The sequence below is a fragment of the Colias eurytheme genome, chromosome 26 (assembly GCF_061535395.1).
Source record: "Colias eurytheme isolate Ceu_HAF_F1 chromosome 26, ilColEury1 Martin Lab GWU primary, whole genome shotgun sequence".
NCBI lineage: Eukaryota > Metazoa > Arthropoda > Insecta > Lepidoptera > Pieridae > Colias > Colias eurytheme.
In genome coordinates, this window is record NC_143005.1 from 8,657,035 (window position 1) to 8,671,634 (window position 14,600).

At 31.5% G+C, this 14,600-nt stretch overlaps 1 protein-coding gene across 1 annotated transcript; it reads right to left on the minus strand.

Annotated features, from left to right (window-relative positions):
• Positions 1–3,516: 3,516 nt before the first annotated feature.
• Positions 3,517–13,990, minus strand: LOC149897322 (carboxypeptidase B-like). The gene is made up of 5 exons (XM_090116690.1): positions 13,920–13,990; positions 13,568–13,780; positions 6,770–6,851; positions 5,504–5,812; positions 3,517–4,071 (listed from the first exon to the last, which is right to left on the minus strand). The coding sequence occupies exons 1-5, from the start codon at positions 13,988–13,990 to the stop codon at positions 3,517–3,519; spliced, it is 1,230 nt and encodes a 409-aa protein (XP_089972816.1).
• Positions 13,991–14,600: the final 610 nt, after the last annotated feature.

The window sequence follows — 14,600 nt, forward strand, 5'->3', positions numbered from 1 at the left end:
TCAACAGAGCATATTTCGTCCAGAGACGACCTTACGTTTATTGTTTTTCCAACAGGTAGCCAATATTAAGTGGAATTTGTGAAATTCGCTTCTGTTTTAAGCTAGAACTCACTGTTGGAATATTTTTATTTAATTTTTAGTTACTAATAAATTAATGTTTGAATATTTATATGCATAAATTTTTAGAATTCTGAAACATTTAAGCTAGAGAGAGCTGTTCGAATGTTACTGTTACATTATTTTATTTTTGAAGCAATTTTATATTTCTACAATTCTGGGTCGAAAAATATACCGTTTTTTTATATGATACTCAATTAGGATCGAAAATAGAAATTATCATCTATTTCCCTATATTTACTGTGATATTTAAGTTGTTAATAATATGTTATTGCTAGAAACTTGCTCTATGATCAAATGCGTAATTTATGATTCTGTAAATGATGTACAGAAAAATATTTATTTTGATGAACATAGAATATTATCATACAATCTTTCAGTTTCCAAACGTTTCTTACAACTTCAATTGACAAGGAAAATAAATTTTAACAAAATATTGTATCCCTAGCTTTACGAAGTGCAAGGTGCAAAACAAAATAAAGCCTTCGAGTGGACGGACTACGTGACACTGTATATAATATAATAATACATATATATATTGTAAGTTCTTGTATAGTTCGAAATAGTAAGTATGTTCCATGAGAGGTGAATTTATCTATTTTGTGTGGACAATATTATATTGTGTATATTATGGAAAACGGGAACAGTATAATAGTCTGTGATAATAGTAATATTATTTGTTTATATTATAAGCATTATGCAAGTAATGTTTACTTCCCCATTTTCTTCTTGATTATGATGGAGACCGTTCCATCTATTTATATAAAAAATACTGTTGTTCTATTTCTCAAGAATGTTTCGTTTTTGTACCTCAGCTATGTAACTACATTCAGCAAATAAAGACAATTTGAATTTGAATTTGAATTTGAATTTCAATAATTATTTTTTTTAGTTACTCAGACGATTTCATTTCCTATAACACAGATCAAAGAAGGCTTAAACACTAGGAAATTTTAACAAGTTTATTTCTGAAACATATCCGTATGCTCATATAGTAATAAGTAATAACTAATGAAATAAAACTAAGGTGATGATGTTTATTATATCTAGGTAGTAGGACGAATAATATCATTTCATGTTTTCTGTATAACAACAGATATATAATAATAACCTCATAGTTTATTTTAGTATAATAATGACCTCATAGTTTATATATGATACGTTACTTAAATATCATAGTTAATGGACCTAAACCGAGGTAGTTTAACAATATATTATTTGAGACCCTTTTATACAGGTAAAGATTGATAGTCCAATATTGCAATTTGATTCTTGCCTTTGTGAGAAAATCTTATTTTATAAAAAGGCAACTTGATAGATAGGGAATGAATTTCTTTACAGCGTTTAAATAAAAGATGTTGGTTTCAGTTGTGTTAACGGAAATTGCATGTTATGATAGTTTTTCTTGTAGATTACAATGTTTTTCCCATCTAGATAAGTTGGATTAATAACAGTATTGAAAATTAAATCCTTGCAGGGGTCTTATAAAATACATAGTGATGTTATATGATTTCTAAAGTAGATTTTAAGGAAATTAAAGAAATAGCAATATGTAACATAGTTTAATCCAAGGATAATCTTACTCATCTTATTTTTTAATATTATAAAGCTGAAGCATTTGTTTGTTTGTTTGAACGCGCTCATCTCAGGAACTACTGGTCCGATTAGAAAAATTATTTCGGTGTAAGATAGCCCATTTATAGAGGGAGGTTATAGGCTATATAATAGATATCATCACGCTAAGACCAACAGGAGCGGAACAATGCGTGTAAAGCCGCGGGGCACAGCTAGTTTAAAAATTTTAAATAAAGTAATAGTAAAAATCTTTATTTTATTTATATCTACGAAATCATCGCACATAGGTATTTTATTTATTCGAAAAATTTCTTCATTGAAATATCATATAACAAAACCAATCTAATAATAAATCCACAATACAAAACCGCAAAAATTAAATTCCAACAGTACAAATCCGTTTGATGGTCACTAAAATAATCCTGCTCACATCTCGACTTGTTTAAAAACTAACCTTAATTTAACTTTGAAAGTTTGCGGTTTCAACCCTTGATCGCGATGAGCGTTTTAACTTTGTCCATCAACTTTTAGACACGTATAATTTAAAAACTTCCAGCTATTTTCATTTGGGCTTATTTCGCTTTTGCTGTGTGAAAATTACTGACGGAAAAAATTGCGAGTTCGTAACTATGTACGGTATAATAGTTGCATTGAGCAGCACTATTTGGTAGACGTAATATTATGTAATACTTTTGGCTATGTGAAAACGGTACCTAATTAACAATTATAGTTATTATAAATTAAATGTGTTCCGCGTTTATATTGTACAACAAAACCACTCTTTCATATGGATAATTTTTGGGGGAAAAATAGCTTATGCAGTGTGGGCTAGACAAGTGGCTTTCTATTAGCGTAAAGTTTAATAGAATAGATTATGAATGTATGAGATTGACGTAATCAATCGTCGTCGTCGTCGTAATCAAACGTCAATCTCATACATTCATAATCTATTCTATTAAACTTTACGCTAATAGAAAGCCACTTGTCTAGGGGGGCTGGTCACACACATTCTATATTTCATCATCAGTGCTGTGGTATAGTTATGACAGCGCAACAGACTTACGAATTTATGACGGTGCATTTACATTAAACGAACATAGAGCTAGAGCAAGAGCATTTTTCGTAATCTTTAGTGTAAACGAAACCTCGTATTCAGTATTGTTCAGTATTAGAACATTGCATAGAATCTTTTCGAACGCCCGAAAGAATGTTCTACGCCTGTTTACAACAACAGAATTTGATAGTGGGGTTAGAATGATGTAAATGCACCGTAAGACAAGTGTGTACCTATCCATACTAATATTATAAATGCGAAAGTAACTCTGTCTGTCTGTCTGTCTGTTACTCAATCACGCCTAAACTACTGAACCAATTTGCATGAAATTTGGTTTGGAGATATTTTGATACCCGAGAAAGGACATAGGCTACTTTTTATTGCGAAATATGTACCACGGGCGAAGCCGGGGCTGACCGCTAGTACTTTATAAATTCGAAGTTCCCAGAAAACGGCACGTCTAAAAACCCAGCGCTTCATCAAAATATTTGCTTATGTTATAATACAAAAATATTCTTAGAATATGTTTATGTAGGACGTTTCTTCAACTTGGCGTACTCTTTACCTAAGACTATAGGATTTAAGAGCTCTTGTTCTTACCTTCATGTTTATATTTTTTACTAAGAATAATATCATTTCAACATTGTATACTAGTACTAAAAAAATGTTAACTTTTCTATTAGATCAAAATGGAGTTCCTTAAAATATCATACCTTGATGTTATGTAGTAGAGAATTTAAATAAAACTGCATTTTAAGACTACCTATATTTTATTGAATAAAACTATCAACTGCAACTTCAACAGCCCGCCAGACGCTATCAATAACATCTCTTATTTCACTTATAGCAAATACAACACCATTATCACCTCTAGGCGCAATATCAATGTTAAACGCGTACAAAATTTCATTAATACTAAAATAATCTGCACTAGTACCAGATTGTCTATCTCCATACGCTAAAGAACCAACATCTGCTTTGTAATCTTCACCAATTGCTTCAACCATATCATTTGCTAGGAAGTAGTGTTGCCTAAACATACCGCTTGCTGCTTTTTCATACTGCCAAGGATAGGATATAAAACCTCCTGTGTTTTGTAGGGAAATGTACAATTGTATGTTACGACCGTGTTCTTCGAGCAAGGAACGTATGAATCTGCTCTCTGGTTCAGAGAATGGTGCAATACCAGCGTATAAGTAACTGCAAGGGCTACTGCTAGAGTCGGATATTGACCAGTCAATGTCAAAGTTTCGATTGATGTTCACCCCGGGACATATTTGGCCGAGGTCGCTTCGTAGGCTTCGAGATTTGGTCCAGAAACGAAGCTGGAAAAAGAGATTAAATTTGAGATTTAAATGTTCAATTTAGAGAGGAAATTTATTTTAAAAAATGATTCAGAACGAAAGATTTGTCTTTATATATAAACTTAATTAACGATAAAACCCATAAAATTAAAAAACTTTTTCTTACTTTCATTAAATATATTTAAACAAATGTAATAGACACACGTTCTAATTCTGCTGTAAAAAGGTATTCGAATACAAACTCGTCTAATAGATAAAATAAAATTCATAAGACTAATAACCTAATTGCCAGTATAGTGCATCAATTAATTATATAAATTGGTACATAAATAACCCATAACCACCAATGATTAAATTAAAAACATTCAGCAAACTCGAGCACTTAGCATAATTTTTAAACAGAAATAAAACAATTATATCAAAGCACAAGGATTTAAACCGCTTCAGATTAACTATGCTCTCAAAGGAGATTAAGAACTTGGTATAAATAAAAACATCCACAATGCTTTGTTCCTGCAGCCTGCTTTTGAAACAGAAACTTAAACAACGCTCGTAGTTAACAAATATCTGCTTATGAAATTTCCATCTAAACTCTGTTCATATTTCATGCATACAGGTGATGTAATTGCTGAATGAATTAAATCGGAAATTGTTGATTCTATTAGTAATATTGATATTTGATGCATACTATTGCATCAGCAATTCATGCAAATCATCATATATATGCTCAGTTATTTATGTAAAGAAACCTTTGCTAGAAATTGATTCTATTAAGTCAATTTGTTTATCTTCACCGCGTTATGTTACCGGCGTACGAAGCCTCGGGCAAAGTAAAGTATTTCTATACCTCATGTGTATTGTGTAACCTATATTACTGTAAAAAAAACATCCAGATTCTCCGGTCGTTTCTGGAACCTTCCACCATGCTCTTGTTTTGTTTATTATTGATAGAAATTAAAAATAAAACAAAATTTATTTTCGTAAACGTCTTTCCTATAAAATCTAAACGATAACATACATTTAATACATTATACAGGTTATCTTATTTGTATCCTGGTTTATGTGTGGTATTGTGATAAATATTTATTATAGGTTAATACGATACGATTACGACGTAATCTTTATATTATTTGATTAAAATATTATAGACATTGGCTCCTGTTTAAATTTAGTGTTGATTTTCCTTCAATGAAAGCATGAATGAAGAATGGCCAGCGTTGGCCCAATATAATTATGCTCGTCGATGTTTGCCGCACAACTTTCCGCCATTACGGTCATTATGAATAACATCTAAGGCCGAAGGTTTAAGCCCTTTACACTATCGTGATTGCCTGTACTCGCCCAACGCGGCCCATTGTAAAGAGATCATTAGAAGCACCAAATTGTTTACCTTTGCTATAGATATACATACATAATACATATTCGTTTGCAATCAGTTTTACAACATACTTACATTAGTATGCGTATATTCATAACCATCAGGGTTCACCACGGGCACAAAAATCCAGTCAAAATTATCCAAAAACTTCCTATCTTCAATCACTTTATCAACCATATTGAGAACTGCTGGGACAGTTATCCATTCCCTTGGTATAATCCCACCTTCGATAATAATAACTGGTTTTGGAGTATTTGAATAATTTGTTATTCTCAAGTAGACGAGGGGTCTGCCTTCATCAGTTTGACCACTAATTACTAACTTCGCATCTATTTCTGTTGAGCTTTCGTAAGTGTTTTCGATTGATCGCATGTGATCTAATATCTGTAATTATGTTAATTTAAACTAAATAAATTTAAATACATTGCATGGTTTAAATTCTTATTGGACTTTTATAAATATTTTTTTTGGAAAAGACCAAGTTATAATTCATATTAAAGGATTAGAATATAAACTTAATCTTTTCCAAGATTCAGAATAAGAACTTAAAAATATATCCTGTAGGAACTTGATAGAAATAATTTGTTTCTTATGCTGGAGAAAAAATAGTTTTGAAATTACAAACATGACAAACTTACATGAAAACCGAAACCACGTGACAGTTCTAAATGGAAGCTAGAGGTAAGTAATACATTTTTTTTATTAGTGAGTGTTTAACATTCTCGTAAAGTTACAATTTATTTAATGACCGAAGTACCTACTTAAAAGCAAAAATTGCCATTATCTCTTTAAAAATTCGACACCGTTATGTATACATTTAAATATTATATACCTATTAATATCCCATTACAAACAGTAGGTAGTATAAGCTTCAGATTATTAGCATAATATTTGCTAATGCTCTTATCAAAATTATTTACTATTGTAGCTTATCATATTAGATCGGATTAGAATTTACGTTGATCAATTTGTTAATTAAAATTTTCATTATTTTTTTGTTTTTATTTTACAAGATTACGTGTTTACTACACGTAATCTTGTAAAATAAAAACATGATGGTGATAATTGTATTATAGAATTAAATTATGTGATGAATGGGTTTTTTAATACATGGAACTTATGAATATACATTTTTACAGTTTTGCAAAATGTTAACGAAAATTAGGAAAGATTCGTTTCAATTAAATATTATGTAAAAAATAAGTAGATAATGAATAGTTCAGAAGATATTAAACGTCTTAAAAGTTTGTTCATTGTACATAGTACATAACATATAAAATGTAATAGTTGTTTTAAATATATTTTGATACCTGATTTGTTTCATTCAAGAAAACTTCTTACCTTATCGTACCGGTAAAAACCTTCAAAATCGAAATCCGCATTGTTTGAATTTCTCTGATTTACTTCTGATTGAGATAGGTATCTAGAAAAATATAAATATTTTTATAGTTACTCTAATATCGTGATAGTATAAAAGTATTAATTTTTATAGTAATAACATAAAAAACCTCTTTTACTTTTTGTTCTCTTAGATAATCTAAAATACTACTAGAATAATTGAAAAATATATCTGTAACGGTGCATTAAACAAGCGAATGCACATTCTAACCCCACTATGTCCAATTATTTTAGAGTAAACAGAGAGAGAGAGAGAGAGAACATAGAGCATTCTTTCGTTGTTCTTGGTGCGTTAGAAGAGATTCTATGCAATATTCTTATACTGACCAACACGGAATTCGAGTTATGTTTTACACTAAAAGATCGCTCTTGATTTAGCTCGCACGAAAGAATGCTCTCGATCTAGCTCTATATTCGTTTGAATGAATGAATGAATAAAAATGTATTAATTGCACAGCTTTACATTCGTTTGATGTTAATGCACCGTAATACACATATCATAATAAACATATCATCTTAAAAAATATGTACCATAATACCCCATTATAAGATACTACTTAACACACTTTTTTGACTGCCTCCTTGGTACAGTGGTTGACGCGTGAGCGTAGAACCGAGGGGTCCTGGGTTCGATTCCCGGTGGAGACGAAGAAAAAAAAATGTCTCGGTCTGGTAGAATACAGAAGGCTGATCACCTACTTGTCCCTAAAGAAAATCGATCAGTGAAACAGATGTATGCATAATGCATCTGCCCCTTACCCCACTACGGGTACAAGGGACTTCACTTTTTAACACACTTTAATGGTATAAAAGTTTGTAACAAAATGGTTTTAAAGAAAATGTTGCTCTAACATAAAATTGTTTTACAAATCACGTACGAGCACAAAATGACAGGTGTCAACAGCGGAGTTAACATCAGCTGTTAGATTTTAAATTTTAAAATTACATTAAAATTAATTAATTAGTGCTAAAATAGTAAATATTAGTAATTATTAACTATTTTATTGATAGAAAAGTGAAAATAATTGTGAAACACACCTTCTATGTGATCTACGCAACGTTTTGTATAACGCGGAGGTCAACGTGTCAACGGTTATCCGAATTCAAACATCTTCTCCAATAAACCAGGGGAGTACTAGTTTTAAAATTTCATATTTAATTATAAACGACACCTACATTCATTTGTAATACTAACACCGCTCATATTTAATGAGCTACGTCACAATAAATACATTGGCATAAAAGTTACCGTCTCACTTTGCTTGACAAGTTGGAAGCAATTTAGAAGACAAAAACTTATCGCCCCAGACAATATTATTCTTTACTCTTTACTACATCATACCGTTAATCACTTAATATCAACATTCAGTTCTATCATAATAGTATTCAGGAATAATTATCTCATACATTTCCTTTCATCTGTTTCAGTAACTTAAAAGTACAACATGCTGACCCGCAAGGCAGTAGCTAAGGACATGGAGAATAAATTAAAAGCTACACTCCATGATTTAAAAGCTTCACAATCTTTATGTGAAAAGCTCATACAAGAGCGGGATGAAAGTGAATTAGAGATTCAAGGAATTATAAAAAAGAACTCTCTTCTTAAGGCCGAGCTGGCTGAACTACACATGAAATACATTTATAGTGAAGACAAGTGCAAAGCCCTACAAGACGTTGTGGACAGCTTCCAGCAGTGCTCTAGTGACCATGAGAAAGCTCTTAGCCGTATCGCTGAGTTGGAATGTAGCTTAATGGAAGCGCAAGAGGACAATCCCAAGCGGCAATGCAACACACCAAGTAGTCTTCATGATGAATTAATTGAATGTGGACAGTTAAGTGGCTCTATAAACTTTAAAAAAATCAATTTCTCTTCACATAAGAAGTTAAAAAAATATCTTAGAATAAGTAAGTTCATCAAGCGTACGCAATCTATTGTTAGAAAGAGTTCTTTAAAAAAGATAGTTCAACTAAAGAAAGACAACATAAACCTTGTTCAGGAGTTAGATAAATATCATAGGGATCTAGAATACTATAAAATGTTATATGATGTAGAAACAACTGAACTTAAGGAGAAGATAGACTCCTTAAGTCAAATGTTAACTGATGTGAACCAGAAATACTCTTCTGCCCAAATGCAAATTAACGAGCATATACAAGAGGCAGATTATCTTATTAAGTTGAGCAATGAGAATATGGATCGTTTTGAGTCGCTGACCAATAAATATGTATGTCAGTGTTCAAACAATGACAATGAGCAACCGTCGCCCCATAAGCCTGACTACACAGACATACATAGTGTTAAACCCACTACCACAATTACAACCAGTTATACTAAATACCTTTCAAAGCAGGAAATAATTGTGTTGTCAGATAATATTGGTCAGGGATTTGGCGCTATGCTCAACAACTTAGGGCTTAAAGTTACTAATGTTTGTACGCCTAACAGTTCATTTAAATATATAATCAAATCACTGGATCATTTCAGCTTTAATAAGAATAATATTGTAATTATATTATATGGGGACAGTTTAAATATAAATAATAAGGATATTGATGTAGGATTAAAAAAAATGTTAGATATTAGTAGTAAGACTAAATGTAAATTTATGTTGTGTACCTTGCCATACCTACCTGGTTTAACACAAGAACAAAATAGATTAATTCATTATATGAATTTAAAATTGTATAACCTAACAAATCATCATCGTGATGCATTTATTTACTTTGACATTAACTCATGTATTAAATCTTTTACTTTGACAAAGAATACAGTGTATCTGCCATATAGATATAAGCGTGAACTTGCTATGTTAATAGCATATAATATTAACCAGTCTGGTACATGTTCGGTATCAGACCATCGATCTACTATAATTTTATGTAGTAGTAATTTTATACATCAACCTAGATTAAGTGTAGACAGACAATCTAGCCCTAAGCTAGATTTAAACTAGTATATAAGACAACAGCTAAGCAGTCTTTTTCCATTGTGCATCAAAATATTCAAGGCTTGGCTAGCAAATTGTTAGAAATAGAATTGTTTCTGAATGATAACAATATTAAAATATTTTGTGTAACAGAACATTGGCTTAAACAATGTCAGTCGTTAGTAAATATTGAAAATTACAAATTAAAAAGTATATACTTTAGGACACAGGCTATTCACGGAGGTTCTGTTATTTTTGTACATGATAGTGTAAAATGTAAAGAACGAACTGACATTGTTAGTCTTTCTGTAGAACGGACCATTGAACTGTCCTGTGTGGAGCTGGAGCGTTATATTATTGTTTGCGTTTATAGACCCCCTTCCAGTGACTATAATATGTTTGAGACAGTCATGGAAGAAATATTAAAGCGTCTAGGCAGGAGTAAAAAAAAAGTTATAGTATGTGGTGATTTTAATATTGATTTACTCCTACAAACACAAACGGCTACACGAATTGTTAATTTATTTCAGTCATTTAATCTATATAAACTTTTTAACGAACCCACACGAATAACAACTACTTCTGCAACCTGTATTGATAATATATACTGTGACTGCATCTGTTTAGAGAAAAATATTCTCAATACATTGACTTCGGATCACTGTGGCCAGAAAGTAGTTTTTGAATGGGATTGCATACCTACATTTAAAAGGATTAATGTTAGGCCTATAACTAAAAAAGGCATTAATAAGTTTAGGAATAATATTAATAAAAACCTGCCCGTACTAAATGATCAATCCTTTCCTAATAGTCCTTGTGAAATGTTTAATAATCTTTTTAATTTAGTACATAATGAATTTGAAAAAATATTTAAAGTTAAATCTTTAAATATTACCAAGGATTTACCATTTAGTAAATGGGCGACAGCTAGTATACATAGGTGCAGGAACATTCTTTATGAATTATATGGTATGAAGCAATATAATAAAGACCCATCTTTTCTTAGTTATGTTAGAAATTACTCAAAAATTTTTAAAAAAGTTTGTTTTACTGCAAAGCGATTATATATCAAAGAAAAAATACGCGACTCTGATAATAAAGTTAAAACAGTTTGGTCAATTATTAATGGTGAAATGGGTAAAAGCAAATCAAGTAATACCATAAAACTTGTAAATAATGACAGGGTTATGGACAAAAGTGCTGATGTTGCTCTTGCTTTTGAAGAATTCTTCAGTAGTGTCCCTGCTACTATTACTAATAGTTTAAATTCGTCTTCAGCACTTGCAGAAACCTTTTTGAGGGACCATGTTGCGGGGTGTAGTACATTATTTGAATTACGACACGTAACTGCTAGTGATATTGTTACTGCCTTTAAGACGCTTAATCTAAAAAATACTTGTGATCTTTGGGGAATGTCCGTAAATCTAGTTAATAATATAATAGAAAATATTGCGAAAAATTTAGCTTTCATATTTAATAAGTGTTGTGACTATGGTACATTTCCTAATTTACTAAAGCTTAGTAAAGTTATACCTCTATTTAAGAAGGGCGATCAAGAAGACTGTAACAATTATAGACCTATCTCTATTTTACCAACATTAAGTAAGGTATTCGAGAAGTTAATTTTAAACCAATTGAGTAGTCATTTTGCATCTAATAATTTACTGCACACCAAACAGTTTGGTTTCACAAAGGGGCGCTCAACCACAGATGCTGGAGTTGCACTTCTAACACATATATATAAAGCATGGGAAAACTCAAAAAATGCTCTGGGGATTTTTTGTGACCTCTCCAAGGCATTTGACTGCGTTGAACATTGTACTTTGTTACGTAAACTTAATCACTATGGAATTAAAGGAAAAGCCCAGAACCTCATAGCGTCATACCTGCATGATAGGATACAGACTGTAGTTGTTAATGGAGAACGTTCTAGCGGTGCGTCAATTAACATTGGTGTTCCACAGGGGTCAATTTTAGGTCCCTTCTTGTTCTTGGTATATATCAATGATCTTCCCTTTTATTTGCAGGATAGGTGTGAAATAGTTCTGTTTGCAGATGATACCTCATTAATTTTTAATGTGGATAGGCATAACCCAAATGTTGACGAAGTGAACAGTGCTCTTTTACACATATCTAAATGGTTTACTGCCAATAATTTATTATTAAATGCCAAAAAAACCACTTGTGTTGAATTTTTACTTCCTAATGTAAAAAAGTTGAACAGAGATATTACCTTGAACGGGGAGGTATTGCATCCTACTGAGTCTACTGTATTTCTAGGGTTAACATTGGACGAGAAACTACAGTGGGGAGCCCATGTCAACACCGCTGCAGGTAAGCTCAGTTCCGCTGCATATGCAGTCCGAAAAATAAGGCATCTCACCGATGAAGATACAGCTAGATTGGTTTATTTCAGCTACTTTCATAGCATTATGTCCTATGGAATTCTACTGTGGGGCAAGGCTGCAGATATAGAATCTATATTTATATTACAGAAAAGAGCCATTCGCTCTATATATAATTTACGTGCTCGGGACTCACTAAGAGATCATTTTAAGAATACTGGTATCCTTACTGTACCATCACAGTATATATTTAATAATATTTTGCATGTACACAAAAGCTCCGACATACACACAAGAGTAGGAGATAGACACGATTATGGCACAAGGAACAGGAATAGAATTGAAATGCCATTTTTCCGATTAGCTAAAGTTAAAAATTCATTTATGGGTCAAGGTATACGCTTATATAATAAAATTCCTCACAATATTAAAGAGTTTAGTAGTTCTAAATTTAAAACTTATATAAAAAATGTACTAGTTCAGAGAGCGTACTACAGTATTCAGGAATATATGGACGATAAAGACCCATGGAGGGTTGTCGCGTAAAAACCACAGGACAGTTCTTTGGCATATTATGATATATTATTATGTAGTTAGATATAAGTTACATATTATGTAATATTGACATGATTTAAAAGAGCAACTATGGAGTTTCTTGCCGATTCTTCTCCATAGATACTGCTTTCCGAATCGGTGGTAAATGTTAAAAATACTTATGTAATGACGATTCGAAAGTGCTACTAAATAGTAGTCTAATTGAATAAATGAATGTTTGAGTTTGAGTTTGAGTTTGAAGGAGGGTCCATCTCACAATGATATAAATGGTTTGAATCATGCAAATCTATTTGACTGGCTCGGAGATAAACTACCTTTCAAGTATTTTCTTATTTTAAGGGCACTCGTGCTCATGTTTGTGTGTTAATTGTTCAATATTTTTGACAGGGTGAAATTTTGTAATGCCACCTGGAGGTAGGTGGAGTAAGTATTATTAATTCTGAAGATGGTAAGTTTTTTTCAAAGAAAACATTGCAATATTTATGAAAACATGAAACTACATCTCGTTCGAATCCCGCATCATGGTCCATTTTGATCTCATTTATAAAGCATTTGAATGTTATGAAACTAAATAGTAAATTAAAAATACATTCAAATTTTCCGAAAATTCACGTGCTACGGCAGATAAGAATCGAACTGATTTAAATCTGTTCGTCTATTAATGATAAATTCTTTTCGCTGACCCTTTTTATATTTTTGTATTGAGTGGTACGAACCTCTACCTAATGGGCCCTTTTCACAATTGGCAAGCGTTGGACAAGTAGAGATAATCACGCTAGTCAAGAGGGCCTTAATGTCTATGATCAGCCGTCATTGTAGATGTTTAATCGATGTAACGGCATGCACGATCATTTGTTGGGCCAACGCTGCCCATTGTGAAGAGGGCCCATTAGGTAACAAAGCTTTATACCTACTCATATACATCCTCTATGATCACTTGTTTCTCCACACCCAGGGTCTCCAGCTGATCGTCAAACCATGTGAAGTGTGAAGGAGGAACCATCGCCTGGCCAGTAATATTATGTTTGAAAGATGGCTTCCTCCAGAAATCTATCATGTCACTTTTTAATAAGTGGAAGTTATCCTGCTGCTCTTCTGTTTTGATGTGAATATTGTATACTTGGTACCTTAAATAATGATTTTTATGATAGAAGTTTTTGAAAATTTAAAATGACCTTAAATAGAAAACAATTAATAGGAAAAGTTTAATTGTAATATCTTCTTAATGGTAATTTAATAAAGTGTAATAAAGAAGAATAAACTTACCCTTTATAAAGTTCATTCTGTCCATAAACACACAACACGAGATTCAAAACAATGCAAATAATATAAAACATCTTAATTACACTGATGTTTCTAAGATAATATCGCATGAATTGAATGTTCAATTTTCAGAATATTATCGATAATTCCCTTATCTTTAATTGGTTTTATCCACATAATCCATGAATGATAAACATGTTTCTTATAAATATGTAGGAAATAAATATTAAACAGGGTTTTTATTACTTATTTTCAAATATTTTAAACTGGGTGACTTACGTTTACAGGTTTATTAGTTTTAAGTCCATCCATATTTATTAAAACTGCAGTTGTATTTAAAATGTAAACGGAATTTCATTCCATCGATATGTTATCATTCAATCATATCTACACATTATTTCCTTCTACTATTGTCACATTTTATATTATGTATATATTATAGTATATTTAATTACTAATAGAAGAGATTGTTTAGGAACTGCTGGTTAAAATTAATATATTTTTTGGTCCATATATTTAAAAAGGCGCTTTATAAAGCACGAGTAGCAATGTTGAAAAAATATTTCATGATAATATTTATCTTACAATAATTATAAATAAATAATATAAATCAGTGTTAGAGAAACGTGACTACCAAGATCTAAAAATATGTATTTCAGCAGGACTCAACATTACATTTAAATA